The 27,853-nt window shown below is 74.1% G+C and overlaps 4 protein-coding genes across 4 annotated transcripts in view; 1 reads left to right on the forward strand and 3 right to left on the reverse strand.

Annotated features, from left to right (window-relative positions):
- The window catches only part of LOC136789224 (latent-transforming growth factor beta-binding protein 3-like), a 28,624-nt gene extending 27,229 nt beyond the window's left edge, over positions 1-1,395 (reverse strand). Inside the window, 5 exon segments of the mRNA XM_066989202.1 lie at positions 190-370; positions 372-411; positions 1,012-1,061; positions 1,147-1,327; positions 1,330-1,395. Of these exon segments, the coding sequence (XP_066845303.1) occupies positions 190-370; positions 372-411; positions 1,012-1,061; positions 1,147-1,327; positions 1,330-1,375 (498 nt within the window). The 5' untranslated portion in view covers positions 1,376-1,395.
- Positions 1,396-4,633: 3,238 nt separating this feature from the next.
- Positions 4,634-6,380, reverse strand: LOC136789225 (basic proline-rich protein-like; the record flags this gene model as incomplete). Its single annotated transcript, XM_066989203.1, is given in 3 exon segments — positions 4,634-5,044; positions 5,391-5,890; positions 5,892-6,380. Coding segments are annotated over 3 exon segments (1,167 nt in total), but the record flags the coding sequence as incomplete, so codon positions are not given.
- A 15-nt stretch (positions 6,381-6,395) lies between these two features.
- MAP3K11 (mitogen-activated protein kinase kinase kinase 11) lies at positions 6,396-14,605 on the reverse strand. Its single transcript, XM_066989204.1, is given in 16 exon segments — positions 6,396-6,408; positions 6,499-6,574; positions 7,030-7,086; positions 7,353-7,463; positions 7,899-7,957; positions 7,959-8,125; positions 8,733-8,820; positions 8,822-8,900; positions 10,272-10,420; positions 11,175-11,355; positions 12,490-12,502; positions 12,504-12,637; positions 12,640-12,668; positions 12,670-12,953; positions 12,956-13,192; positions 14,483-14,605. Coding segments are annotated over 16 exon segments (1,800 nt in total).
- The window catches only part of LOC136789227 (pecanex-like protein 3), a 35,341-nt gene continuing 22,029 nt past the window's right edge, over positions 14,542-27,853 (forward strand). The window contains 21 exon segments of the mRNA XM_066989205.1: positions 14,542-15,153; positions 16,039-16,255; positions 17,589-17,728; positions 18,256-18,339; positions 18,652-18,787; positions 18,881-18,981; positions 19,668-19,757; positions 19,832-19,971; positions 21,132-21,285; positions 21,392-21,424; positions 22,570-22,646; positions 22,648-22,739; positions 22,835-22,945; positions 23,028-23,119; positions 24,059-24,065; positions 24,068-24,167; positions 24,899-24,954; positions 24,957-25,000; positions 26,647-26,739; positions 27,360-27,516; positions 27,580-27,721. Coding sequence (XP_066845306.1) covers positions 15,001-15,153; positions 16,039-16,255; positions 17,589-17,728; positions 18,256-18,339; positions 18,652-18,787; positions 18,881-18,981; positions 19,668-19,757; positions 19,832-19,971; positions 21,132-21,285; positions 21,392-21,424; positions 22,570-22,646; positions 22,648-22,739; positions 22,835-22,945; positions 23,028-23,119; positions 24,059-24,065; positions 24,068-24,167; positions 24,899-24,954; positions 24,957-25,000; positions 26,647-26,739; positions 27,360-27,516; positions 27,580-27,721 — 2,219 coding nt within the window. The 5' untranslated portion in view covers positions 14,542-15,000.

The following is a 27,853-nucleotide window of genomic DNA, read 5'->3' on the forward strand; positions in this document are numbered from 1 at the left end:
CCCCCCATGCCCCCCCAATGTCCCCGTGCCCCCACTCCCCCCATGCCCCCCCACCCCCCAATGTCCCCATGGCCCCCACTCCCCCCTATGCCCCCCCACCCCACAACGCCCCCCATGCCCCCCCACCCCGCAACGTCCCCATGCCCCCCCCCCCCCCCCCCCCCCCCCCAAAGCCCCCCCCCCGCTCACCGACTGCTTGGGGAGGGTCTCCTGGAAGCAGCGCCCCAGGGGCTTGTGCGTGTGGGGCCGGGGGCGGGGGGGCTTGCTGCCGGCGGGGGGCTGCGCGGGGTGGGCCAGGAGCAGCCCCGGGCCGCGGGGGAGCCCTCGGGGGCGCGGCTCGATGCGGTGAACCTGCACCGAGGCCTCGGGGGTGGTGCACCCGCACGTTCACCAGCGGCGGCGGCACCTGCACTGGGGGGCACCCGCGGGACCCCTGGGACCCCCCCGCCGGGCACCTCCGGACACCCCCCAGCACCAGGACCCCCGGTACGGGCCCCCCCCCCCGGGACCCCCAGCATCAGGCCCCGCAGTATGGGCCCCCCAGGTCCCCCCAGTATGGGTCTACTGGGACCCCCCCCACCCCTGGGACCCCCAGCACCAGTATCCCCAGTATGGACCCCCCGGGCCCCCAGTACCCCCAGGATGGACCCCCCGGACCCCCAGTCTGGCCCCCCCCCCACTATGAACCCCCTGTGGACCCCCCACAGCCCCCAGGGACGCCTCTCCCCGCCCCCATTTCCCCCCCAGTGCCCCCAATCCCCCCCCTCGCCCCCATTTCCCCCCCCGCCCCCAATCCCCCCAGTGCCCCCATTCCCCCCCCACACCCCCCCCAACCCCCCCCAATGCCCCCATTCCCTCCCACACACCCCCCCAAACCCCCCCTCGCCCCCATTCCCCCCCCAACCCCCCAATCCCCCCCTCGCCCCCATTCCCCCCCCCCACACCCCCCAATCCCCCCCCCAGCGCCCCCATTCTCCCCCCCCCCACCCCCCCGAGCCCCCCCCCCGCTACCTTCCGCCGAGTGGTGGCCGGGCCCGAGGGGCACGACGAAGGTGGCGTGGCTGACGTGGCCCCCCCCGTGCCCCCCCCCGCCGCCGTGCCCCCCCCCAGCGTGGGCCCCCCGGGGGGGGGCTCGGGGGCCGCGGCGGCGCCGGCGCCGGCACCGTTGCCCCCCCGGGGCCGTCGGCGATGACCTGGACGGCGTAAACGGCCACCTTGGCCCCCGCCGCGTCCGGGGGGCGTCGGGGGCGCGGGGGGCGGGGGGCGGGCCCCCTCCCCCCCGCCCGGTGCCCCCCCGCCGGCACTTGGCAGAAGCGGCCGGTGAAGGCGGGGGGCAGAGGCAGTGGGAGCGCGACGTGCACTGCCCCCCGTTCATGCAGGGCAGGGGGCACACCACTGCGGGGGGGGCGGGGGGGTCAGGGGGCAGCCGCACCCCGTGTCCCCTCCGTCACCCCCCCGTGTCCCCTCTGTCACCCCCCGTGTCCCCTCTGTCACCCCCGTGTCCCCCCCGTCACCCCCCGTGTCCCCTCAGTCACCCCCCGTGTCCCCTCCGTCACCCCCCGTGTCCCCTCTGTGACCCCCCGTGTCCCCTCTGTCACCCCCCCGTGTCCCCTCTGTGACCCCCCGTGTCCCCCCCGTCACCCCCGTGTCCCCTCAGTCACCCCCCCGTGTCCCCTCAGTCACCCCCCGTGTCCCCTCTTTAACCCCCTGGTGTCCCCACGGTGTCCCCAACCCGGTCGCCCCCCCCCCGAGGTCACTGAGCCCCCCCCCCCAGAGCCCCCATCCCCATCCCTGTCCCCATCCCCATCCCGACCCCCGTCCCTGTCCCCGTGGCGCCCCCATCCCAGCGGTGTCCCCGTCCCGTCCCTGTCCCCGTCCCCGTGACACTCCCGTTGCTCCCCGTCCCCGTGGTGTCCCCGTCCCGGTGCTGTCCCTGTCCCCGTCCCCATCCCTGTCCTCACCCCGTCCCCGTCCCAGTGGTGTCCCCACGGTGTCCCCCTCCCTGCCCCGTCCCCATCCCTGTCCCCATCCCGTCCCGTCCCCGCGGTGTCCCCGGGGCATCCCCAACCCTGTCACCGCGCTGTCCCCATTCTGTCCTCGTCCTGTCCCTGTCCCCGTCTCCGTCCTGGTCCTGCCCCCGTCCCGCCCCCACGGTGTCCCCATCCCGGTCTCGTCCCCGCGGTGTCCCCACAGTGTCCCCATCCCTGTTCCCATCCCGTCCCTGTCCCGTCCCATCCCCGTGGTGCCCCCATCCTATCCCCATCCCCGTCCCCATCCCGTCCCAGTCCCCTCGTGTCCCCATGGTGTCCCTGTGGTGTCCCCATCCTGTCCACATCCCGTCCCATCCCCGCGGTGTCCCCGCAGTATCCCCATCCCATCCCCGTACTGTCCCCGCGGTGTCCCCATCCCAGTCCCATCCCCGTGGTGCCCCCACCCCGTCCCTGTCCCGTCCCATCCCCGTGGTGTCCCCGTGGCGTCCCCATCCCCGTCCCCATCCCGTCCCGGTCCCCTCATGTCCCCGTGCTGTCCCTGCGGTGTCCCCATCCCTGTCTCCGTGGTGTCCCCATCCCGTCCCTGTCCCCATCCTATCCCATCCCTGTGCTGTCCCCACAGTGTCCCCGTCCCTGTCCCTGCCCTGTCCCCATCCCATCCCCATCCCGTCCCCATCCCCATCCTGTCCCCGTGGTGTCCCCACGGTGTCCCCATCCCTGTCCCTGCCCTGTCCCCGTCCCGTCCCTGTCCTGTCCCATCCCCATGGCATCCTCGTGGTGCCCCCATCCTGTCCCTGTGGTGTCCCCATCCCCGTCCCCGCGGTGCCCCCATCCCATCCCCGTGGTGCCCCCGTCCCGTCCCCGTGGTGTCTCTGTCCTGTCCCCGTCCCCGTCCCCGCGGTGTCCCCATCCCATCCCTGTGGTGTCCCTGCGGTGTCCCCATCCCTGTCCCTGCCCTGTCCCCATCCCGTCCCTGTCCCGTCCCCGTCCCGTCCCCGTGGTGTCCCTGTCCCGTCCCCGTCCCCATCCCATCCCGTCCCGTCCCTGTGCTGTCCCCGTGGTGCCCCCATCCCGTCCCCGTCCCCGTCGCGCCCCATCCCCGTGGTGTCCCTGCGGTGTCCCCATCCCATCCCCGTGGTGTCCCCGTCCTGTCCCCGTGGTGTCCCTGTCCCGTCCCCGTCCCCGTGGTGTCCCCATCCCATCCCGGTGGTGCCCCCGTCCCATCCCCGTGGTGTCTCTGTCCCGTCCCCGTCCCCGCGGTGTCCCCATCCCATCCCCGTGGTGTCCCCGTCCCGTCCCCGTCCCCGTCCCCGCGGTGCCCCCGTCCCCGTCCCCGTCGCGCCGTGGCCCCCGCGCTCACCCACGCGGAAGCCGGGCCCGGTGAGCGTGTCGGCGCCGTGCCCGTTCTCGCCCACCAGCGTGGTGTTGGAGCCGGCGCGGCAGTGGTCGCGGCACAGCCCCTTGAGGCAGGTCCGCCGGCAGATCAGCGGCGCCACCACCACGCGGAACCGCTCGCGGGCCACGGCCGCGCCCCCCGCCGCGCCCACGGCCACGCTCGCCGCCACGGCCGCGGCCACGGCCACGGCCACGGCCGCGGGGAGGGCCCCGCGCGGCGCCCGCCGCATCGCCACGGCTGCCGCCAGCGAGCGAGCTCGGCCCGGGGGCGGCGGCTGGAATCTGGGGGGGCGGGGGGGGTGGGGGGGCGGGGAGGGTCCTGGAGTGGGGGAGGGGCGTGGGGAGGGGAGCGGAGAGGGGGAAGAATTTGGGGGGAGGGGCGTGGGGAGGGGGAAGGGCGTGGGGAGGGTCCTGGAGTGGGGGAGGGGCGTGGGGAGGGGGAAGAATTTGGGGGGAGGGGCGTGGGGAGGGGGAGGGGCGTGGGGAGGGGGAAGAATGGGGGGGAGGGGCGTGGGGAAGGGAGTGGGGAGGGGGAAGAATTTGGCAGAGGAGGGGCGTGGGGAGGGTCCTGGAGTGGGGGAAGAATTTGGGGGGACGGGCGTGGGGAGGGGGAGGGGCGTGGGGAGGGTCCTGGAGTGGTTGAGGGGCGGGGGGAGGGGGAAGAATGGGGGGAGGGGCGTGGGGAGGGTCCTGGAGTGGGGGAAGAATTTGGGGGAGGGGCGTGGGGAGGGGGGAGGGGCGTGGGGAGGGTCCTAGAGTGGGGGAGGGGCGTGGGGCGTGGGGCACGGGGAGAAATGTGGGGGGAGGGGCGTGGGGAGGAGCATCGGGGTGTGGGGAGGGGGAGAAATGTGGGGGGAGGGGCATGAGGGTGGGGAGGAGTGGGGGGAGGGGCGTGGGGAGGGGCCTGGAGCGGGGGAGGGGCATGGGAGGGGCGTGGGGTGGGCGAGGAATTGGGGGAGGGGCACGGGGTGGGGGGAGGGGCGGGGGAGGAGAGAGGGGCGGGGGGAGGGGGGAGAAATTTGGGGGAGGGGCGTGGGGAGGGGCCTGGAGTGGGGGAGGGGCGGGGAGGGGAAGGAATGGGGGAGGGGCGTGGGGTGGGGGAGGGGCGCCCTGCGTGGCGTTGGGCGGGGCCTGAGGGGGAAGGGGCGGTGCGAAGGCTCCCAGTCGAGTCGCCCCCCGGAAGTCCCGCCCCCCGCCTCGAGTCCCCGCCCCCTTCCGGTGCTCCCCACCAATGACATCGCGCAGGGTCGGGGCCAGGATCGATTTTATTGGGCCCGGCCCCCCCGGTTCCAGTGCAGCGACTCCGCCCCTTCCGGGGGCGGGACTTCCGGTTTGTCTCGGTTTTTCCCGCTGAGGTGGGCCTTCCGGTTTCCGCCCGCCGAGGAGGCGGGGCTTCCGGCGTGGCCCAATGAGGAGGCGGGACTTCCGGTAATGCCCTTTTAGGGAAGCGGGGCGGGGCTTCGCGCGCCGGCGTCGCTCCTCATTGGTCGTCGAAGGGGTCCCGGGGGCGGGGCGCGGCGGGGGGCGGGGCGTGGCGGGGGCCGGAAGTGACGCAGCTCCAGGGGTCGAGGCGGGGCCGCAGCGGCGAGGGGCGGGGCCTGGCGCGGGGGGCGGGGCTTCCGGGGGGCGGGGCGACGGGGGGCAGGGCAGAGGCGGGCCTGGGGGGGAGGGGGGCGTCAGGGAGGGGCGTGGCCACATGGGGGGCGTGGCCACAGGGGGCGTGGTCACAGGGAGCCCTGCCCCCCCAGCTGCCCCCAGCCCCCCCAAAGCCGCCCCATTGCCCCCCAACTGCCCCCCAGCCCCGTAACTGCCCCCCATTGCCCCCCAACTGCCCCCCAGCCCTGTAACTGCCCCCCAGCTGCCCCCCGGCCCCACAACTGCCCACCCTGCCCCATAACTGCCCCCCAACTGCCCCCCAACTGCCCTCCCAGCCCCATATCTGCCCCCCAGCCCTCCCCCGCACACCCCAGCCCCATAAGTGCCCCCCCAGCCCCCCCCACTCACCCCACCCATGGGTGCCGCCGCCTGGGCTCAGCTCGCGGGGTCTCCGGAAGCCCCCTGGGGACGACGGCAGCCCCGAGCCCCCTGGGTCGGGGGTCCCGGGGGTGCCGGGGGTCCGGGCACGGCTCGGCTCGGGGGTCCTGGGGGTCCCGGGGGGCTGGGGCCAATTCAGCTCCAGGGTCCTGGGTGGCCCCGAGCCCCCAGCTCGGGGGTCCCGGGGGTCCTGGGGGTCCCAGGGGTCCGGGCTTGCCCCAGCTCGGGGGTCCCGGGGATCCTGGGGGTCCCGGGGGTCCGGGCTTGCCCCAGCTCGGGGGTCCCGGGGTCCTGGGGGTCCCGGGGTCCGGGCTTGCCCCAGCTCGGGGGTTCCAGGGGTCCCTGGGGGTCCCAGGGGTCCGGGTGCGCCCTGGCTCAGGGGTCCCGGGGGTCCGGGGCGTCCCTGCCCCCCCCGGCTCGGGGGTCCCAGGGCTCCGGGCCCGGCTCAGCTCGGGGGTCCCGGGCCAGTTCAGCTCCAGGGTCCCGGGGGCTGCGGTGTCCCTGCCCCCCTGGCTCGGGGGTCCCGGGGGTCCGGGCTCGCCCCAGCTCAGGGGTCCCGGGGGTCCCGGGGGTCCCAGGGGTCCGTGCCCGCGGCTGCTTGGGGGTCCCGGGCCAGCTGAGCTTCAGGGTGCCGGGGGTCCGGGCACGAACGGGCTCGGGGGTCCCGGGGCGCTCAGCTGGGGGGACCCGGGGTCCGTGCCCCCCCGGCTCGGGGGTCCCGGGGGAGCCGAGCTCGGGGGTCCCGGGGGAGCTGAGCTCGGGGTCCCGGGGGTCTTCGCGGCCCCCCCCTGGCCGCGTCGCGGCGGGGGGAGAGGCGCAGGCGGGCGGGCGAGGGCGGGGGGCTGCGGGGGCCGTCGGCGGGGGGGGCTCGCGGCCCAGCCCCAGGGAGGCCAGCAGGGCCGAGCCGCGCAGCAGCGCCCGCCGCAGCAGCCGGGGGTGCCCCCCGCCCCCCCGCTCCCCCGGGACTCCTCGGCCTCAGCGGCGTCGCCTGCGGGGGAACGGGGGGGGGGATCAGGGGGTGGGGGAGGGGCTGGGACACCCCCCCCCCAAAAAATGTGCCCCCCCCCCCGGCACTCACCGTTCGGGGAGGCTCCCCCGGGGCGGGGTCCTCGGCTTCCGGGTACCAGGTGGGGTCCTCCGGCCGCGGACGGCGCCTGGGGGGGGGGGGAGGTGACGTCATCAGGGGGTGGTAACGTCATCAGGGGGCGTGTGACGTCATTGGGGGCGTTGGTGATGTCATTGGGGGTATTGGTGATGTCGTTGGGGGCACAGGTGACATCATCGGGGGTGGGGGTGTCATTGGTGGGCACGGGTGACATCATTGGGGACTGGGATGATGTCATCGGGGATGTGGGTGACGTCATCAGGGGTGGGTGATGTCACCAGGGACCTGGGTGACGTCATCAGGGGTGGGTGGTGTCATCAGGGGCATGAGTGATGTCATTGGGGAGATGGGTGATGTCATTGGCGGGCACAGGTGACATCATCGGGGTGTGGGTGATGTCATTGGGGGCACTGATGACGTCATTGTGCCGTGGGTGACGTCATCGAAGGCACAGGTGACATCATCGGGGACACGGGTGACGTCACCGGGGGTCACGTGACCCACCTGCCGTCGGGGGGCCGCCCTTGCCCCGCGCTGGCTCCGCCTCCTCCGACGGCTCCACTGGGGGGAGAGGGCGGGGTCAGCTCCGCCCCTGTGACGTCACCGCCGGGGGCGTGACATCATCACCGGGGCAGTGACGTCATCACCGGGGCAGTGACGTCATCACCGGGGCAGTGACGCCACACACAAACAGCCCCCCCCGTCCCCATGACGTCACTTCGTCTCCTCTCCCTCCCCTTCCCCCCCGGCGGTGACGTCACGGGGCAGGCGATGACGTCACGGGGCGGGCGATGACGTCACGGGGGCAGGGCGCTGACGTCACTCACGCTGGATGGCGCGCAGGCGGGGGAAGGGGGCGACCCCCCGGCCCCTCCTCGGGGTCGTGGCCCCGCGGGTCCCCCCCGGCGAGGCCTGGACGGTCAGACGGTGCTTGAAGTCTGGGGGGCGGGGAGGGGGGGGGGTCAGCGCGGCCCCCGGACCCCCCACGTGCCCAGCCCCCCCCCGGCTCCCCAAAGCCCCCCCAGGACCCCAAATACCCCAAGACCCTCTCCAATAGCCCCATCCCCCAAACGCCCCCAGCCCCCAAATCCCCCCACGCCCCCAGTCCCAAAACACCCCAGATCCCCCCAGTACCCCACGGCCCCCAAATCCCCCCATACCCCCTGCCCCCCCCAGCCCCCTAAATACCCCCATATACCCCCCATGCCCCCCGGTCCCAATACACCCCAGATCCCCCGAATACCCCAGGACCCCCAAATCCCCCACGCCCCCCCCAGCCCCCAAACACCCCCCCCACCCCCCAGCCCCCCTAACCCCAGCCCCCCGTACCCCCAGCCCCCCGTACCCCCCCAGCACCCCCCCCCCCCCCGTACCCTGTGGCATGCCGATGTGGTCGGCGGGCCGCCGGGGCCTCCGGAAGGGGGTCTGCGCCTCTTGGGGCCGGGGGGGCGCGGGGGCCGCGCAGCAGCAGGCTGAGCTCCCGCTCCAGCACCTCCAGCTCGCGGCGTGCCACCGCCGCCTCGCGCTGCCGCAGTGCCTCCGCCTGGCACCGCTGCGCCCGCGACGCCCGCGCCACCGCCTCCTCCCGGCTCAGCAGCTCCTGCGGCAAGGGGGGGCTCGGGGGGGGCTCAGGGGGCAAGGGGGGCTCAGGGGGCAAGGGGGGCTCAGGGGGCAAGGGGGGAAGGGGAGGTGTTGGGTGAAAGGGGGGGCTCAGGGGGCAAGGGGGGCGTTGGGGGCAAGGGGGGCTCAGGGGGCAAGGGGGGGCTCAGGGGGCAAGGGGGGGAAGGGGGGGCGGTGGGGGCAAGGGGGGAATGGGGGTGTCGGGGGGGTAGGGGGGTGATGGGGGGTGTCAGGGGGAATGGGGAGGTGAGGGGGGGTACTGGGGGGAATGGGGGGTGTTGGGGGACCGGGGGGGTACTGGGGGGTGGGGGGGGGGGGGGGGGCTGGGGGGTGGGGGTAGGGGGGTGATGGAGGGTGTCGGGGGGAATGGGGAGGTGGGGGGGGACGGGGGGGAGTATTGGGGGGGGTACTGGGGGAATGGGGGGCACGGGGACATTGGGGGGCAGGGGGGATACAGGGGGCGTGGGGACGTTGCGGGGGGCACGGGGGGCTCAGGGACAAGCGGGGGACTTGGGGGGGGGGCTTTGGGGGGCACGGGGACAGGGCAGGGATACCGGGGGGGGGCCGCGGGTGGGGGGGGGCCGCACCTTCTCCCGCGCCCGCAGCTCGTCGAAGAGCCCCTGGATCTCGCGGCGCCAGTCCTGCTGCAGGGAGTGGAAGGACTCGGGGGCCCCAGCCCCCCGGCTCCAGCGCCGCCAGGCGCCCCAGGATGGCCCCGAAGCCCGGCCGCCGGTGGGGGTCCTGCTCCCAGCACGCTGGGGGGGCACGGGGAGGGAGGGGGGTCACGGGGGGGGCCCCGAAGGAAACCCCCGGGGCTCGGGGGTCCCCGAAAAGGAGCCGGGGTCCCGAAAAGGAGCCGGGGGGCCCGAAAAGGAGCCGGGGGGCCTTCCCAGCACCCAGGGGTCCCCAAAAGGAGCGAAAGTCCCCAAAAGGACCCAAACATCCCCAAAACGGCCCCAAGCACCTTCTCCAGCACCCCGATGTTCCCCAAAAAGCCCCGAGGTCCCCCCCCGGGCTCGGGGGTCCCCGAAAAGGAGCCGGGGGTCCCCAAAAGGAGCCGGGGGTCCCCGAAAAGGAGCCGGGGGACCCCGAGAAGGAGCCGGGGGGCCTTCCCAGCACCCAGGGGTCCCCAAAAGGGCCCAAGCGTTCCCAAAAGGACCAGAAAGTCCCCCAAAACGGCCCCGGCACCTTTCCCAGCACCCAAGTGTCCCCAAAAGGCCCCAAGCGACCCCCCAAAAGCCCCAGCCTCCCCCCAAAAACGACCCCAACGCTTTGCCCGGCGCCCAGGGGGCCCCGGAATCGTCCCAACGTCTCCCGAAACGCCCGAAAAATGCCCCAAAGAGGGCCAAAAACCCCGCCCCAAATGCCCCCAGCACCTCCCCAGCACCCCAGGGCCCCCCCAAAAGCCCCCCCACCAAAAAAGCCCCCCCCACCCCCCACCCCCCAGCCACCCACTCCCCACGCCCCCAGACCCCCCAAACTCCCCCAGACCCCCCAAGCCTCCCAGACCCCCCCATGCCACCCCAAATCCCCCCGGACCCCCCAGACCCCCCCGCACCATGCCCCCCCATGCCCCCCGGACCTCCCCCACACCCCCCAGACCCCCCCACCCCCCAGACCCCCACCCCCACCCCCCGGACCCCCCCAAGCCCCCCCCAACACTCCCCAGACGCCCCTGCCCCATGCCCCCCCATGCCCCCCGGACCTCCCCCATGCACCCCAGACCCCCCCAAGCCCCCCAGACCCCCACACCCCATGCCCCCCCCGGAGCCCCTAGACCCCCCTCACCCCCCGGACCCCCCAAACCCCCCCAAACTCCCCCAGACCCCCCACACCCCATGCCCCCCAAAGCCCCCAGACCCCCCTCACCCCCCGGACCCCCCCACGCCCCCTGGACCCCCCCCACACCCCCCAGACCCCCCAGACCCCCATACCCCATGCCCCCCCCACCCCCAGACCCCCCTGCGCCCCCCAGACCTCCCCCATACCCCCCACACCCCCCAAACCCCCCCAGACCCCCACACCCCATGCCCCCCCCCACCCCCCGCAGACCCCCCCCCCACCCCCCCGGACCCCTCCCCCACCCCCCCGGACCCCCCCCCCCCCCGCCCCCCCCGCCCCCTCACCCGCCATGAGCTGCGCGAAGGGCTCGGGGCAGGTGGAGGGGATGGGCAGCGTCAGCTTGTTGACGGCCACCCCGTAGGCCACCGCCAGCCCGTCGATGCCCCGGTACGGCACCTCGCCCGTCAGCAGCTCCCACAGCAGCACCCCGTAGCTGGGGGGGGGTTAAAATTTGGGGGGGGGGGGGTCCTGGGGTCCCGGGGGTCCCAGCCCCCTGACCCCCCCCATCCCATCCCATCCCACCCCCTCCCATCCCGTAGCGCGGCACCTCGCCCCCCAGCAGCACCCCGTAACTTAGGGAGGGGGCTTGTGGAGTGAACGGGGGGTCCAGGGTTAGTGGGGGGGTCCCAGGGTGAGGGGGTCCTGGGGGTCCCAGCCCCCCTGCCCCCCCCCACCCCCCCATCCCCCAGCACCTCGCCCACCACCCGCACCCTATAACTTAGGGCAGGCGGGCAGCAACCGAGGGGGGTCCCATCTCCCCAACCCCCCAACCCCCCCCCTGCGCCCCCCCCGACCCCCACACCCCCAGGGTGGGGGGGGTCCTGGGGGGTCTTGGGGTGGTCCCAGCCCCCCTGCCCCCCCCACCCCCTCCAATCCCCCCCCCATCCCCCAGCACCTCGCCCACCACCCGCACCCCGTAACTTAGGGTGGGCGGCGAGCGAACGAGGGGGGTCCCATCCCCCTAAACCCCCCCCAACCCCCCCCCGCGCGCCCCCCCCCCTGACCCCCACACCCCCAGGGTGAGGGGGGTCCTGGGGGGTCTTGGGGTGGTCCCAGCCCCCCTGCCCCCCCCCCATCCCCCAGCACCTCGCCCACCACCCGCACCCCGTAACTTAGGGTGGGCGGCGAGCGAACGAGGGGGGTCCCATCCCCCCAACCCCCCCCTGAGCCCCCCGCGCCCCCCCCACCTCCAGACGTCGCTGCCCTTGGAGAAGGTGGAGGCCTTGATGACCTCGGGCGCCATCCAGGCGTAGGTGCCGGCGGCGCTCATCCTGGTGGTGCGCTGCCACTCGCGCGCCAGCCCGAAGTCGCTGATCTTCAGCGTGGTGCCGCGCACGGCGTCGCCCGCCAGCGGCTGCGCCAGGAGCACTGCGGGGGGGGGGGGAATAAATCGGGGGGGGCAGGAATTCGAGGAGGGGGGCAGGGAGACAAAGGCGGGGGGGACCGCCCGTGAGGCAGCGCCCTGAGGCCTGCGGAAGTCGCGGAGGGATCATCGAACCCCCCCCCAAAAAAATTATTGTGTCCCTCCCCAAAAAATTATTGTTCCCCCCCAAAATTATCGTTCCCCCCCCAAAATTATTGTTCCCCCCCCAAAAAAATTATTGTTCCTCCCCCCCAAAAAACACTATTGTTCCCCCCCCAAAATATCGAGGTTCCTCCACAAAATAGCCAGTGCCCCCCTAAACACACGCTGACCCCCCCCCCCCCAGCCCCCAAAAGTCCCCCCTCCACCCCAGGTCCCCCACATCTCCACCCTAGCCCCCCCCCCCCTCCAACCCAGGGCCTCCCCCAGCCCCCAAAGCCCCCCCCTCCACCCCAAGCCCCCTCCTCCACCCCAGGCCCCCCAGCACCCGAAGACCCCCTCCTCTCCGCCCCAGCCCCCCCCCTCCCAGCCCCCCAGCCCCCCTCCCAGCCCCCCCAGCCCCCAAAAGTCCCCCTGTCCACCCCAAATCCCCCTCCCAGCACCCAAAGGCCCCCTTGTCTCCGCCCCAGCCCCCCCTCCCAGCACCCAAACCCCCCACCCTCCACCCTAAGCTCTCTCCTCTCCACCCCAGGCCCCCCAGCACCCAAAGGCCCCCCCCTCCACCCCTGCTCCCCCTCCCAGCCCCCCCCAGCCCCCAAAAGTCCCCTCCCAGCCCCCAAAAGCCTCCCCCTCCACCCCAAATCCCCCCTCCCAGCACCCAAAGCCCCCCACCCCCACCCTAAGCTCCCTCCTCTCCACCCCAAGCCCCCCAGCACCCAAAGGCCCCCTCGTCTCCGCCCCAGCCCCCCTCCCAGCCCCCCAGCCCCCAAAAGTCCCCCTGTCCACCCCAAATCCCCCCTCCCAGCACCCAAAGGCCCCCTCCTCTCCGCCCCCAGCCCCCCTCCCAGCACCCAAAGCCCCCCACCCTCCACCCTAAGCTCCCTCCTCTCCACCCCGAGCCCCCCCAGCACCCAAAGGCCCCCTCGTCTCCGCCCCAGCCCCCTTCCCAGCCCCCCCAAGCCCCCCCCCCCCCAGCTCACCGTTGCTGGACTTGGAGGTCGCGGTGGATGAGGGGCACGGGGGCCCCGTGCAGGTACCGCATGCCCCGGGCCACCTGGCGCGCCCAGTCCAGCAGCACGGCGGGGGGGACGCGGCGCCCCGCCAGCGCCCGCGAGAGGGGCCCCCCGCCGCGAACTCCATCACCAGGCACAGGTGGGGGCTCGAGGCAGACGGCGCGCAGGGCCACCACGTTGGGGTGCCGCAGGCGGGCGTAGAGCCGGGCCTCGCGCCGCAGGCTGGCCGCCCCCGCCGCCCCCGCCTCGCCCCGCGCCGCCTTCACGGCCACCACCTGCCCCCGCCACGTCCCCCGGAAGACGCGCCCGAAGCCCCCCGCCCCGATCAGCTCCTCCAGCCGCAGCTCCCCGAAAGCCGCCTGCGCCGGGCCCCCGCCCCCGGGGGGAAGGGGAACGGGAGCGGGGCTCGGGGACGGGGAGCGGGAGCCCCCCGCGGGGACGGGGAGCGGGAGGCCCCAGGGGGGACGGGGGACGGCGATGGGGAGCGGGAGCCCCCCGGGGGGACGGGGACGGGGAGGGGGAGGCCTGGTCCCACTCCATGGGGGGCGCTGAGGGGTTTAGGGGCGGCTGGGGGGGCTATGGGTGCCCTACAGCTCCTGGGGGGGGGTCCTATGGGTGCCTGGGGGTCCCTACAGCTCCTCTGGGGGTCCCTATGGGTGCCAGGGGGGCCCTACGGCTCCTATGGGGAGCCTTGGGGTGCCTGGGGGCCCTATGGGTGCCCTACAGCTCCTATGGGGGTCCCTATGGGTGCCGGGGGGCCCTAGGGGTGCCCTACACCACCTACGGGGGACCCTACGGGTGCCTGGGGGCCCGATGGGTGCTCTACACCACCTATGGGGGACCCTATGGGTACCTGGGGGCCTATGGGTGTCCTACAGCTCCTATGGGGGTCCCTATGGGTCCTATGAGGGACCCTATAGGTGCCTAGGAGGGGCTACAGGTCCTATCGGGGTCCCTACGGCTCCTATGGGAGGCTATGGGTGCCTGAGGGTCCCTATGGCTCCTATGGGTGCCCGGGGGCCCTATGGGTCCTATTGGGGTCCCTACGGGTGCCCGGTGTCCCTTTGAGCCTCTCCAGTCCCTGGGGGTCCCTACAGCTCCTGGGGGTCACCGGGGACCCCCATGGTCCCTGGGGGTCACTGGGGTCCCTACGGGTGCCTGTTGGTCCCTATTGATCCCTACTGGCCCTTAATGGTCCCTGCTGGTCCTAACTGGTCCCTATGGCTGCCTGCTGCTCCCTATTGATCCCTACTGGCCCTTAATGGTCCCTGCTGGTCCTTACTGGTCCCTGCCGTCCATCACAGCCCCCGGGGGTCCCTACAGGCCCCCGCACCCCCCCCAACCCCCCGTTCCCCCCCGGCCATTCCAGCCCCCCCGTCCCCCCTCCTCCTTCCCCCCTGTCTCGCACGGCCCCCCCGGTCCCCGCTACCCCCCCCGGTCCCCCCGCCCCCCCTCGTCCCCTCGCCCCCGCCGCCCCTCCCGGTCCCCGTTACCCCCCCCGGTCCCCGGTGCCCCCTCCCGGGGCAGGAAGCGGCGTCTCCCGGCGAGCAGGGCCCGGGGGGGGGGGGGGGGGGGCGGTTTTTCCCTCGGGGTCCTGCGGCGTCCCCCGGCCCCGCGCTGCCCTGGGGCTGGAGGCGGCGGCGGGAAGGCGGAGCCGGGACATTGTCACCGGGACAAAGGAAAAGGAACCAGCGCCGGACGGGGCGGGCCCGGACGCGGGGCCTGAGGCGGGGGGGGCGCGGGGATGGGCCCCGGGGGGGGCCCGGGGGGGTGACGGGGGCGGGGGGGGCCGGGCCCGGCCTCCCGGGGGCTCTCCGGGGGTTCCGGGGGTCCCGGGGGCTGCGGGGCCTGCTCGGGGCCTGCCGGGCCCGGGGGGCCCCGTTGGGGACGGACCCGCGGTGCCGCCGCCCTTTGGGTCCCCCCGGGCCCGCGAGCCCCGGAACTTTGGGTCCCCCCGTACCCCCTCCCCCCGCTGCTGTGCGCATGCGCCGAGCCCCTTCCCCGCTCCCCCTCCCTCCCTGTACAGGGCGCGCACGCGCGGCGAGGAGGGGAGGGGGAGCGGCGTCTCGCTATCAGCGCGCATGCGCGGCTCGCTTTCAGAGCGGGCGGGGCTGCTGGGCGAGCGCCGCACCGGCGCGCGTGCGCCGCCGGGAGGGGGCGTGGCTATTCCGCTCCCAGCTGGGCGGGGCCTCGCGCCATCCACCGGCGGGGGGCGTGGCCTCGGAGGGAGGAGCGGCTGGGGGCGCGCCGCGGCGCATGCGCCGCGTGCAAAACCGGCGGGGGGGGGCGCATGCGCAGTGCAGGGAAGCGCGTGCGCAGTGTACGTAGGGGCGGGGCGGCGCGTGCGCAGCGTGGGGAAGCGAGGCGCGGCGCACGCGCGCCGGAAGTTGCCGTGACGTCACGGGCGCGACCCGGAAGCGGCGGCGCGGCGGCGGGGCCGTGCCGGGCGCGACCCGGAAGCGGCGGCGGTGGCCGGCGATGGGCGCGCAGTGGCGGCAGGTGGCGCGGCAGGGCCTCTGGGCCTCGCTCACCGGCGGCTGCTTCCTGGACCCGCACCTGGGGCCCTTCGCCAACTGCTTCCACCTCTACGCCTGGCTCTTCCTGCTCGGCCTCCCGCTGCTGCTCTACACCGTGAGCGGCGGGGTGGCGCGGGCCCCCCGGGACCCTTCCGGGACCCCTCAGTCTCCCCCAGCCCCCCGGGACCCCCCGGGACCCATCAGTCTCCCCCAGCCCCCCCCGGACTCTTCAGGTCCCCCCGGGACCCCCCCCGCTGCCCCCCGGGACTCCCCCGGCTCCTCCCGGGCCCCCTCAGCTCCCCCCACACGGAATCCCCCCAGGTCCCCCCCCCGACCACCCAGATCCTCTCAGCGCCCCTTGGGACCCCCCAGATCTCCCTCAGGACCCCCAAATCCCCCCAGGCCCCCTCAGACCCCCCCCCCCCCAGCCCCCTCTTTGGACTCCCCCGGCCCCCCTGTTGATCCCTGGCACTACCAGGACCCCCCAACCCCCCCGGGACCCCTCAGATCCCCCCAGGAACCTCCCAAGACCCCCAAATCCCCCAGGACCCCAGAGATCCCCCTAGCCCCCCAAATCCCACCAGGACCTCTCAGATCTCCCCCAGGACCCCTCAGATCCCCCCCCGGCCCCCCCCAAATCCCCCAGGACCCCTCAGATCCCCCCCGGCCCCCCAAATCCCACCAGGACCCCTCAGATCTCCCCCAGGACCCCTCAGATCCCCCCAGCCCCCCCAAATCCCCCCAGGACCCCCAAGATCCCCCCCAGCTCCTTCTTTGGACCCCCCGGCCCCCCACCCAACCCCTGGCAATACCTGAACCTCCCCAGGACCCCTCAGATCCCCCCTAGCCCCCCAAACCCCCCAGGACCCCTCAGATCCCCCCTAGCCCCCAAACCCCCCAGGACCCCTCAGATCCCCCTAGCCCCCAAATCCCCCAGAACCCCCCAAATCCCCCCTCGGACCCCTCCCCCGCCCCCTGACCCCCGTGCCCCCCCCCCCAGGCGCTGCCGCCGGGCCCCGCGGCGCTGGGGCTGTACTGCGGGCTGGTGGCCGCCTTCTTCGGGGCGGTGAAGGCCGTCAACTTCCGCCTGCACGCCGCCTTCGACCGCGGCGCCGAGCCCGACCCCGACGGCGACCCCCGAGGACGAGGGGGGGGCGAGGGGGGGCCGCCGCGCTGCTCGGGGATCCGGGGGGCGAGGAGGGCAACGGGCATGCGAGGTGAGTGGGGGGGGCACCGGGGAGGGGGGGGGGGCACCGGGGAGGGGGGGGGCACCGGGGTGGGGGTTCGAGGGGCTTAGGGGGGTCTTGGGAGGGCTCTAAGGGGGTTGGGGTCGGGGTTATTGATTGGGGGGGGGCGGGGGTCTGGGGGGTCCTAGGGGTCTGGGCAGGCTCCTTGGGTCTTGGGGGGTCCTGGGGGTCCTGGGGGTCTGGGGGGGTCTTTGGGGGAGTTCTGGGGTCTTGGGGGGGCTCTTTGGGTCCGGGGGGGACATGAAGGGCTGGGGGCATCGGGGGCATCAGGGGTTTGGGGGGTCGTTTATTCTGGGGGGCTCTAAAGGGGCTCTTGGGGTCAGGGTTACTGCTTTGGGGGGTCCTAGGGGGGCTCTTTGGGTCTTGGGGGGTCCTGGGGGGTCCCTGAGGCTCTGGGGGGCTCCGGAGGTGCCCTGGTCTCACAGAGGGGGGCTCTTTGCCATCCAAGGGCTTCTGGGGGGGGGGGCCCAATTGTTATTATGGGGGGGGGGGTGCTGCGCTGCCCCCCCCAGCTCTGATTCCCCCTCCTCCCCCCGCAGGCCCCCGGGGGGCGCTGGAGCTGGCGGAGCTGCGCCGGCCAGGCTCGGCACCCCGCGCACTGCAGCTCCCAGCCCTCGCTCTGCGGCTTCAACCAGCTCTCGGTGAGCGGGGGGGGACAAAATTACCGGGGGAGGCACCCCTAACCCCCCCGACCCTTTAACCCCCCCCGACCCCCCCAAAACCTTTCTGTGCCCCCCCAGGAGCTGCTCCCCCAGCTTGAAGAGCCCGCAGGTGAGCGGGGGCCGCATCTCCGCCCCCCAGCCCCCCAATTGCCCCCCTCCCTGTCCCTATTGCCCCCCCCCGGCCTCGTGTGCCCCCCCCCAGCCCCTGACACCCCCCCCCCGGCCCCCCCAGACCTCCGGCAGCTGCTGCGGGAGCGCGGCAGCACCAACGTCATCGTCACCGCCGCCGACCGCCACCGCCTGCGCCGCGCCCCCGGGGGCACCGGTGAGTTGGGGGGGGCCCAAAAAAATTCGGGGTGCGGGGGCCAACATTTTGGACCCCCCGACTTTATTTTTCTCCCCCCCCCGAATAAATCGCCCTGCAGGAGGCAGCCCCCCCCCCGGGTGCGGATGTGCCCCCCCTCCCGCAGCATCGGAGCCCCCCGCGGTTGGGGGGGCGGGGGGGCACCCCCGGCACCGCTTCCACCCCCCTGGACACCCCCTCGCCGCGGGGGGGTCGGGGGGTCGGGGAGCTCAGCCTGGCCTCCAGCCCTTCCTCCTCCTCCTCCTCCTCCTCCTCCTCTTCCTCCCTCTCGGCCGAGGCTCTGCCCCCCCCGGCAGCCCCCCCCCCCGGCAGCCCCCTCGCCAAGGCCGACCTGGAGGCGCCCCCGCCTGCCGGGGGGGGCAGAAACCGGGCTGGGGGGCAGAGAGCCCCGGGGGGGCGACGGCGACGGAGCAGGAGGTGACTGGGGGGGGGAGCCCCATAGCGGGGGGTTGGGGTCCTGGGGGGTCCTGCCCCATAGATGGGGGGTCCTGGGGGGTCCTGCCCCATAGTGGGGGGTTGGGGTCCTGCCCCATAGCGGGGGTTGGGGGTCCTGGGGGTCCTGCCCCTCCTGCCCCATAGCGGGGGGTGGGGGGTCCTGGGGGGTCCTGCCCCATAGCGGGGGGGTTGGGGCGGTCCTGGGGGGTCCTGCCCCATAGCGGGGGGGTTGGGGGGGTCCTGGGGGGGTCCTGCCCCATAGCGGGGGTTGGGGGGTCCTGGGGGGTCCTGCCCCATAGCGGGGGGTCCTGGGGGGATTTCTCAGGGTCTGGGGGGGGGGTCTGGGGGGGGAATCCTGGGGGTTGGGGGGCTCTTTGGGTCCTGGGGGGAGTGCAGGGGGTCTGGGGGGGCTCTTTGGGTCTTTGGGGGTCCTGGGGGGGGGGCGGGCTTGGGGTCTGGGGGGGCTCAGCCCCACAACCAGCCCCCCCCAACCCCCTTTTACCCCCCAGCACTGCAGGGAGCCCCCCCGCGCCGCCGCCACCACGCCGGCTCCAACCCCACGCCCCCTCCTCCGCCATGGGCTCCCCCCCCGGGTAACCCCCCTTAACCCCCCCCTTAACCCCCCCATCCCCTTAACCCCCCGCTGACCCTTTTGCCCCCCCATCCCCTAAATTCCCCCCATCCCCTAAATTCCCCCCTTCTCTGACCCTTCCCCCCGAAATCTGCCCCCCGCTGGCCCTTTTGCCCCCCCATCCCCATTAAATCCCCCCCATCCCCTAAATCTCCTCTCCGACTCTTTTTCCCCCCCATCCCCTAAATTCCCCCCTTCTCTGACCCTTCCCCCCCCAATCCCCTTCAATCCCCCCCCTCCCTAACCCCCCCGCTGACCCTTTTGCCCCCCCCAGGCTCCCCGGCCCCCCCCGGGGCGCGCCCTGACGCTGCTGGCGGGGGCCCTGCTGCTGCCCCGGGGGGGGCTGCACGAGGCGGCCGCCTTCGATGACACCTCGGAGGGCGCCGTGCACTACTTCTACGACGAGAGCGGTGAGGGGGGGGGGCCGGGGGGGGCCGAGGGGGGTCTGGGCTTTTTGGGGGGGGGGCAGGACCCCCCGCAAAGCCCCGACCCCCTCCCCGCAGGCGTGCGGCGCTCCTACACCTTCGGGGCGGCCGGCGGCGGCTACGAGAACCCCGTGGGGCGGGAGGGGGGGGCCGAGCACGTGTCCCCCCCCCACCCCGGGGTGGATGGTGAGGGGGGGGGGCGCGGGGGGGTGCGGGGGGGGGGTTTGGGGGGGGTACAGGGGGGTTTGGGGGGAGTACGGGGGGGTTTGGGGGGGTATGGGGGTATTTTGGAGGGTGGGGGGGTAATGGGGTGGTTTGGGGGGGGTTGGGGGGTACCGGGGGGTAGGGGGGTACGGGGGTATTTTGGAGGGTGATGGGATTGTTTGGGGTTGTTTGGGGGGGGTATGGGGGGTTTGGGGGGGGGGCCGGGGGGGGTATCGGGGGGGGTTGGGGGGGGGTAATGGGGGGGGGGGTTAGGGAGGGGTTTTGGGGGGTACAGGGGGATTTGGGGGGGGGGGGGGTAAAGGGGGGAACAGGGGGTGTTGGGGGGGGGTACGGGGGGAGTTTGGGGGGGTATGGGGTTTTTGGGGGGCTGGGGGGATTTGCGGGGGAATTATGGGGTCGGGGGGGGGGGAGTAGGGGGGATTTTGGGGCCGGAGGGGGGAGTTGGGGGGGGGGGTTTGGGGAATGGGGGGGGGAATTTGGGGTGGGGGGGGGAATGGGGGGAATTTGGGGTGGGGGGGAATGGGGGGGGAGGTATGGGGTCGGGGGGGGAAGGGGGGAGTTTGGGAACGGGGGGGGGGGAATTTGGGGGAATAATTGGCCGGCTGCCCCCGCCCCCCCCCCCGACGTTCCCCCCCCCCAGGGCCCGCCCCTCGCCCTCCTCCAGCACCGCCTCTGCGGACGCCCCCGGGGCCCCCCCCGGCCCTCGGGACGCCCCCCGGAGACCCCCGAGGTGAGCGCATAACGGGGGGGGGGACACCCCAAAACGCCCCCCCGTGCCTTGCTGTAACCCCCCCCCGTCCGCAGCTGGAGCTGCTGGAGCCGGCGGCGCCGCGGGGGGGGCCGGGGCCGGGGCCCCCCCGCCGCTCGTACCGGTGCTGGGTGCTGCCGGGGCGCTGGGTGCGCCTCCGCTACGACCGCCTGGCGCTGCTGGCGCTGCTCGACCGGTGAGCGCCCCCCGGGACCCCCGGACCCCCGGGACCCCCGGGACCCCCAGACCCCCCCGGACCCCCCCCCCCCAGCCCCAAGTCGTTGTCCCCCCCCCCCGGGGATGTTCCCACAGCCCAGCGGCTTTGGGGCAGCCCCGAGCCCCCTGGGATGTCCCCAAGGCCCCCCCGAGACCCCCGAAAATGTCCCTGACCCCCCCGGACATCCCCAAGGCCCCCCCAAACCCCCCAAAATGTCCCCAAGACCCCCAGACGTCCCCCAAAGCCCCCCCAAGCCCCCATGGGTGCCCCCAAGCCCCCAAAATATCCCTGAGCCCCCCTGGGACGTCCCCAAGGCCCCCCAAACCCCCCAAAATGTCCCCGAGCCCCCTGGGATGTCCCCAAGGCCCCCCCAAACCCCCCAAAATGTCCCCAGGCCCCCCCAGTCCCCCCAAGCCCCCGGGGCCGTCCCCAAGCCCCCAGGGGTGTCCCTGAGCCCCCTGGGATGTCCCCAAAGCCCCCTCCGAGCCCCCAAAGATGTCCCTAAGCCTTCAAGCCCCCAGGGGGTCCCCAAACCCCCAAAAATGTCCCCAAGGCCCCCCCCCAAACCCCCCAAAATGTCCCCAAGACCCCGGGACGTCCCCAAAGATGTCCCTAAGCCCTCAAGGCCTCAGGGTTGTCCCCAAGCCCCCCCGGGACGTCCCCAAGGCCCCCCCAAACCCCCAGGGATGTCCCCAAGACCCCCGGGACGTCCCCAAAGCCCCCCCAAGCTCCCAGGGGTGTCCCTGAGCCCCCCGGGACATCCCCAAGGCCCCCCCAAACCCCCAAGGATATCCCCAAGACCCCCGGGACGTCCCCAAAGCCCCCCCCCCCCCCAAGCCCCAGGGGTCCCGTCCCATCCCAAGGCCGCCCCCGTGTCCTTCTGCGCCCTCCCCAAGCCCCCCTGCGCCCCCTGTCCCATCCCCAAACCCCGGGGAACCCCCGAGCCCCCCCAGACCCCCCGAGCCCCCCCAGCCCCTCCCAACCCCCCCGCACCCCCATAGCCCCCGTGTACCCCCCTTACAACCCCATAGCCCCCCGTACCCCTCCCGGACTCCCCCAATCCCCCCCAGACTCCCCCAATCCCCCCCCAAGCCCCCCCAGCCCCCCGAGCCCCCCCCGACCCCCCCCGTCCCCCGCAGGAACCGCCGGGTGCCCGAGATCGTGCTGGCGGTGGCGCTGGTGGCCCTGGTGGCCTTCCTGGGCTACGGGCTGCTGCTGCGGGGCCTCTTCCGCGACCTCGGCCTCCTCCAGTTCTGCCTCGTCATCGCCGGCTGCCAGTACTCGCTGCTCAAGGTGGGGGGCCCCCGCGTCCCGTCCCGTCCCCCCTCCGGCCCCCGTACGCCCCCTGTACGCCCCCCCGCGCCCCCAAACGTCCCCAGCGCCTCCCGTTGCCTTGCAGAGCGTGCAGCCCGACGCCGCCTCCCCCGTGCACGTGAGTGAGCCCAGGGGTTGCGCGAGGGGGGTCGCACCCATAGCACCCCCCCCCCCGGGGATTTATACGTCCTATAGGGTGCTGGGAGTGATCTATAGGGTCGTGGGGTTGTTCCATAAGGTCCCAAAGCGCGGCCCGGTACGTCTTATACGGGGGTTTTGGGGTCCTGGAGTGGATTGGGGGGGTGCTTCTGGGTGATTTACGCTCCTGGGGGGCCCTACACGTGCTGTGCCCCCCCCAAACCAGCTCCCTATGTGGGCTATAGAGCTCGCAGCAGGTCCCCGTATGCCCCGGGGGGGGCCTATGCTTTGTGACCCCCCAAAAGACAACAGGGGAGCACCTCTGGGTGCTCCGTGTCCTGGGGGGATGTGGGGGATGTGGGGGATGTGGGGTGCACCTATAGGCCCTGGGGGGCACCCTACAGCCCCTGGGGGGCCCTATGGCCCCAGGGGCACCCTATGACCATGGGGGTGCTCTATAGCCCCCGGGGGGTCCCTATGCCCTTGGGGGGGTCCCTATGCCCCTGGGGGGCACCCTATAGCCCTGGGGGGTTCCCCATGGCCCTGGGGGGCACCCTACGGTCCTGGGGGTCCCTATGGCCCCGGGGGCACCCTATGACCACGGGGGGGTGCTCTATAGCCCCCGGGGGGGTCCCTATGGCCTGGGGGGGATCACTACACCCCTGGGGGCACCCTATGGCCCCAGGGGGTCCCTATGGCACTGGGGGTGCACCCTACAGTCCTGGGGGGCACCCTATGGTCCTGGGGGGTCCCTATGGCCCCGGGGGCACCCTATGACTACAGGGGTGCTCTATAGCCCCCGCGGGGGTCCCTATGCCCCGGGGGCACCCTACAGTCCTGGGGGGCACCCTACAGTCCTGGGGGGTCCCTATGGCCCCGGGGGGGTCCCTATGGCCCCGGGGGCACCCCTATCACTACGGGGGTGCTCTATAGCCCCCGCGGGGGGTCCCTATGCCCCGGGGGGGCACCCTACAGTCCTGGGGGCACCCTATGGTCCTGGGGGTCCCTATGGCCTCGGGGGTCCCTATGGCCCCAGGGGCACCCTATGACTACGGGGGGTGCTCTATAGCCCCCGGGGGGTCCCTATGTCCCCGGGGGGGTCCCACCTCACTCTGCCCCCCCCAGGGCCACAACGAGCTGATCGCCTACAGCCGCCCGCTGTACTTCTGCCTGGCCTGCGCCCTCATCTGGGGGCTGGATGCCTGCGCCCGCGCCCCCCGCGCCCCCCGGCCCCGCTCTGCGGCCTCCCCTGCCCTCCCCCGCCGCCGCCCGCGCCGCCCGCGACGTCGCCGTGGGTGAGAAAATTTTTTTGGGGGGGGGGGTTTAATCAAATGTGGGGTGGGAGGGGTTATATTGAGGGGGGGCACGGGCGCTGACCCCCCCCCTCCAGTTTTCACCCTCTGCTTCCCCCTGGTTTTCCTCCTGGGGCTGCTGCCGCAGCTCAGCACCGGGCTCATGTACCTGCTGGAGCAGCTCGACATGCACGTCTTCGGGGGCACGGGTAGGGGTCCCCCCCCTTTAAACCCCCCAGGACCCTTCCCCGTGTGCCGGGGGGTCCCGCTCACCGTGTGCCCCCCCCGAAGCCGCCACCAGCCCCCTGGCCGCGCTCTACGGGCTGGCGCGGAGCCTCCTGGTCGCCGCCGCGCTCTACGGCTTCTGCCTGGGGGCCATCCAGGTACGGGGGGGGCGTGGGGGGCGGGGGGGGCTGAGCTGCATTTGGGGGGGGCTCCGGGGGGCCCGGAGGGGTTGGGGGGTGGGGGCTGGCCTGAGGTGCGACAAGGGGTCCCTGAGCTGCCCCGGGGGGTCTTTAGTGTGCACCGGGGGGGTTGGGTTTGGTGTGGGGGGTCTGGGGGTCCCCAAGGGGGTCCTGAGATGCCCTGGGGGGTCTTGGGATGCTGGGGGGGGGGGCTCTGGGGGTCCCCAAGGGGGTTCTGAGATGCCCTGGGGGGTCTTGGTGCCCCCTTGCGGTGGGGGGAGGGGTTGAGCTGCTGGGGGGGGCTCTGGGGGTCCCCAGGGGGTCCTGAGATGCACTGGGGGGGTCTTGGGATGCTCTGGGGGGGCTCTGGGGGTCCCCAAGGGGTCCTGAGATGCCCTGGGGGGTCTTGGTGTGCCTTGGGGGGCTCTGGGGGTCCCTGGGGGTCCTGAAATGTTCTGGGGGGGTCTTGGGATGCTCTGGGGGGGCTGAGCTGCTGGGGGGGGGGGCTCTGGGGGTCCCCAGGGGGTCCTGAGGTGCCCTGGGGGGTCTTGGTGTGCCTTGGGGGGGCTCTGGGGGTCCCTGGGGGGTCCTGAGATGCCCTGGGGGGGTCTTGGGATGCTCTGGGGGGGGGTTGAGCTGCTGGGGGGGGCTCTGGGGGTCCCTGGGTTTCTTGGGGGGGTCCTGAGCTGCTCCCAGTCTTTCCCAAGGGGTCTCAATATAACCGGGGGGAGGGCTGATTTTTGGGGGGGGGGGGCCTAAACCTACCAGGGGTGTCCCCAGTGTGTTCATCCCTGGGGAGCGGGTCTTAAATCCCCCTCGGTGCCCCCCAGCCGGTCTCTGGGGATCCTGAGAGGGTCGGGGGGGGGGGGGGGCAGACCTTGTGTGGGGGGGGGGTCTCCCTGACGCCCCCCCCCGCAGACCCCCTGGGGGAGCAGCAGGTCCCCCTCCTCTTCTCCGTCTTCTGCGGGCTCCTGGTGGCCTGCTCCTACCACCTGAGCCGCCAGAGCAGCGACCCGGCCCTGCTCTGGTGGGCCGGGGGGGCACAGGGCGGGGGGGGTTATGGGGTCGGGGGGGGGGATTATGGGGCCGGGGGGGGGGGTTACGGGGCCGGGGGGGGGGGGGGCCGGGGGGACAGGGGGAGGGGGGTTCTGGGGGGAGATGGGGGTGAAGGGGGGATCAGGGGCTGGCGGGGGGGGATTGGGGGGGTGGTTTTTTTGGGGGGGGGGGCTGAGGGTCCTGGGGGGGGGCTGTGGGGCTGTGGGGGGTTATGGGGGGCAGGGGGGGGTTTATGGGGCTGGGGGGGGGCTGGGGGGACAGAGGGAGGGGGGTTCTGGGGGGATTTGGGGGTCTGGGGGGAGCACCAGGGGCTGTAAGGGGGGGTTGGTGGGCTGTTTTTTTTGGGGGGGGGGCAGACGGTGATGGGGGGGTATGGTGCTGGGGGGAGCCGGGGGGGACAGGAGGAGGGGGGTTCTGGGGGGATCTGGGGGTCTCGGGGGAGGAGCAGGGGCTGTAAGGGGGGCGTTGGGGGTTTTCGGGGGGGGGGGGGGCGAGAGTCCTGGGGGGGATAAGGGGAAGCGGGGGGGGAAGCAGGGGGGCTTGGGGGCAAACGGGGGGCGGGGAGCACTGGGAGTCCTGGGGGGATCTGTGTGGATGGGGGGTCCAGGGGCCTGGGGGGATCCTGAGGGTCCTGGGAGATCTGGGGAGCAGTGGGGGGGACACGGGGGGGGCACACGCCCCTGACCCCCCCCACCCCCCCAGGTCCCTGATCCGTGCCAAGCTCTTCCCCGAGCCCGAGAGCCGCGGCCCCGGGGGGGCCCCGAGGTGCAGGACCCCCTCCCCGAGCAGCTGCGCAGCTCCCTGGTGAGGGGGGGCCAGGGGGGACACGGGGGGGACGTTGGGGACACCGGGGGGGGGGGCGTTGGGGACACCGTGGGGACAGGGGGAGCATTGGGGGGTGCGGGGGGACAGTGGGGGGTGCTGGGGAAACACGGGGGGCAATGGGGGGGCGTTGGGGACACTGGGTCCACACTGGGGACGCCCCCCCCCAGGGACGTTGGGTCCGTGCTGGGGACCCTGGGGACAGGTTGGGGACCCTGGGGACACTCTGGGGCCCCCCTGGGGACATTTTGGGGACCCTGAGGGGACGCTGGGGACACCCTGGGGACCCTGGGGCTGTGCTGGGGACCCTGGGGATTCCCTGGGGCCACCCTGGGGACATTTGGGGGACCCCGGGGCCACGCTGGGGACACCCTGGGGACATTTGGGGGGCTTGCTGGGGACCCTGGGGGGACCCTGGGGGCCCCCTGAGGACACCCTGGGGACACGCTGGGGACCTTGGGGACAGGTCAGGGACCCTGGGGACTCGCTGAGGAGATGTCGGGGACCCTGGGGCCGTGTTGGGGACCCTGGGGACACCCTGGGGACCCTGGGGACATGTTGGGGACCCTGGGGACCTACTGGGGATACCCTGGGGACCCTGGGGACACCCTGGGGTCATTCTTGGGACCCTGGGGCTGCCCTGGGGACACGTTGGGGACCCTGGGGACACTTTGGGGACCCTGGGGACACCCTGGGGTCGTTCTGGGGACCCTGAGGCCGTGATGGTGACCCTGGGGACCCTGGGGCTGCTCTGGGGACACATTGGGGACCCTGGGGACATTTTGGGGACCCTGAGGACGCCCTGGGGTCATTCTGGGGACCCTGGGGACGTACTGGGGGGACACTGGGGACACTGGGGCTGCACTGGGGACACGGTGGGGACTCTGGGGACATGCTGGGGCGCCTGAGGACCCTGGGGACCCTGAGGCCATGATGGGGACCCTGGGGTTGCCCTGGGGACACGTTGGAGACCGTGGGGTCATTCTGGGGACCCTGAGGGAGCCCTGAGATCATTCTGGGGACCCTGGGGATGTACTGGGGACATACTGGGGACACTGGGGCTGCACTGGGGACACGTTGGGGACCCTGGGGACACCCTGGGGTCGTTCTGGGGACCCTGAGGCCATGATGGTGACCCTGGGGACCCTGGGGCTGCACTGGGGACACGGTGGGGACACTTTGGGGACCCTGGGGACACCCTGGGGACCCTGGGGGCGTACTGGGGACACACTGGGGACCCTGGGGCTGCATTGGGGTCATTGTGGGGACCCTGGGGACGTACTGGGGACATACTGGGGACCTTGGGGCTGCACTGGGGAGACGTTGGGGACTCTGGGGACACGCTGGGGTGCCTGAGGACACCCTGGGGAGACACTGGGGACACTTTGGGGACCCTGGGGACACCCTGGGGACCCTGGGGGCACCCTGGGGACGTACTGGGGACACCCTGGGGACACTGGGGCTGCACTGGGGACACGTTGGGGACCTTGGGGACACCGCAGGGACCCTGGGGACGCCCTGGGGCCCCTGAGGACGCCCTGGGGACACGCTGGGGACCCTGGTGCCCCGTTGGTGACCCCGGTGCCCCCGTGGGTGCCCCCGTGGGTGCCCCCCATGCCCCCCCCCAGCGCGAGGTGCTGCTGTCGGACGCGGTGGTGTGCCCGGCCGTGGCCGTGCTGACCTTCGCCGTCAGCGCCAGCACCGTCTTCATCGCCCTCCAGGTACGGGGGGGGGGGGCTGGGGGGTCACCGGGGGGGGGGCACACAGCCGGGTCCCCCCCGCCACCTCCGTGTCCCCCCCCGTCCCCCCCGTCCCACAGCCAGCACCGGGCCGGGCGCTGCGTGCGCTGGTGGCACTGGTGGGGCTTGGGGGCACGCTGGGGGGTCTGGGGGTGCTCGGGGGGGGGGTCTGGGGGTGCCGGGGGGGGTCTGGGGGTTCTGGGGGGGGTCACACAGCCGTGCCCCCCCACACACACCCCTCTGTCCCCCCCATCCCATAGCCGGCGCTGGGCTGGGCGCTGCACGCGCTGGGGGGGACACCGGGAGGGTTTGGGGGTGCTGGGGGGGGGTCTAGGAGTTCGGGGGGTCTGGGGGTTCTGGGGGGGGTCCAGGGGTTCTGGGGGGTCACACAGCCGTGCCCCCCCCCCACACACACACACCCTGTCCCCCCCGCCCCGCAGCCGGCGCTGGGCTGGGCGCTGCTGGGGCCGGGGGGGACACCGGGAGGGTCTGGGGGTTCTGGGGGGTCTGGGGGTTCTGGGGGGGGGGTCCGGGGGTTCTGGGGGGGGGTCACACAGCCGTGCCCCCCCCCACACACCCCCTGTCCCCCCCCCGTCCCACAGCCGGCGCTGGGCTGGGCGCTGCACGCGCTGGTGGCGCTGCTGGGGCTGGGGGCCCACTACCTGCTGCCGCAGCTCCGCAAGCCGCTGCCCTGGGGGTGCCTGGCGGGGCCCCTGCTGCGCCCCCCGACCACGGCCGCTTCGAGGCGCACGGTACGTAGCCCGGGGGGGGGGGGCCGAGCCCGGCTGGACCCCCCCGAGTATTTTTTGTCCCCCCCCCCAGGCGCGGCGCAGGTGACGTGGTTCGAGAAGGCGCTGGCGGCGCTGCAGGCCCTGGAGCGCTGCCTGCACCCGGCCGTGGTGCTCAGCGCCCTCACCCAGCACGCGCGGGCGCTCAGCGCGCGCCCCGACGCCGGCTGCACGCAGTACGGGCACCCCGAAACCCGGCCCCGTCCCGCGGGACACCCCCACACAACCCCCGAAACCCGTGGGAGCCCCCCGAATCCCGTGGGAGCCCCCCAAAGTCTATAGGTGCCCCCGAACCCCGTGGGACCCCG

The sequence above is a fragment of the Anser cygnoides genome, unplaced genomic scaffold (assembly GCF_040182565.1).
Source record: "Anser cygnoides isolate HZ-2024a breed goose unplaced genomic scaffold, Taihu_goose_T2T_genome scaffold_43_1, whole genome shotgun sequence".
NCBI classification, from domain to species: Eukaryota; Metazoa; Chordata; class Aves; order Anseriformes; family Anatidae; genus Anser; species Anser cygnoides.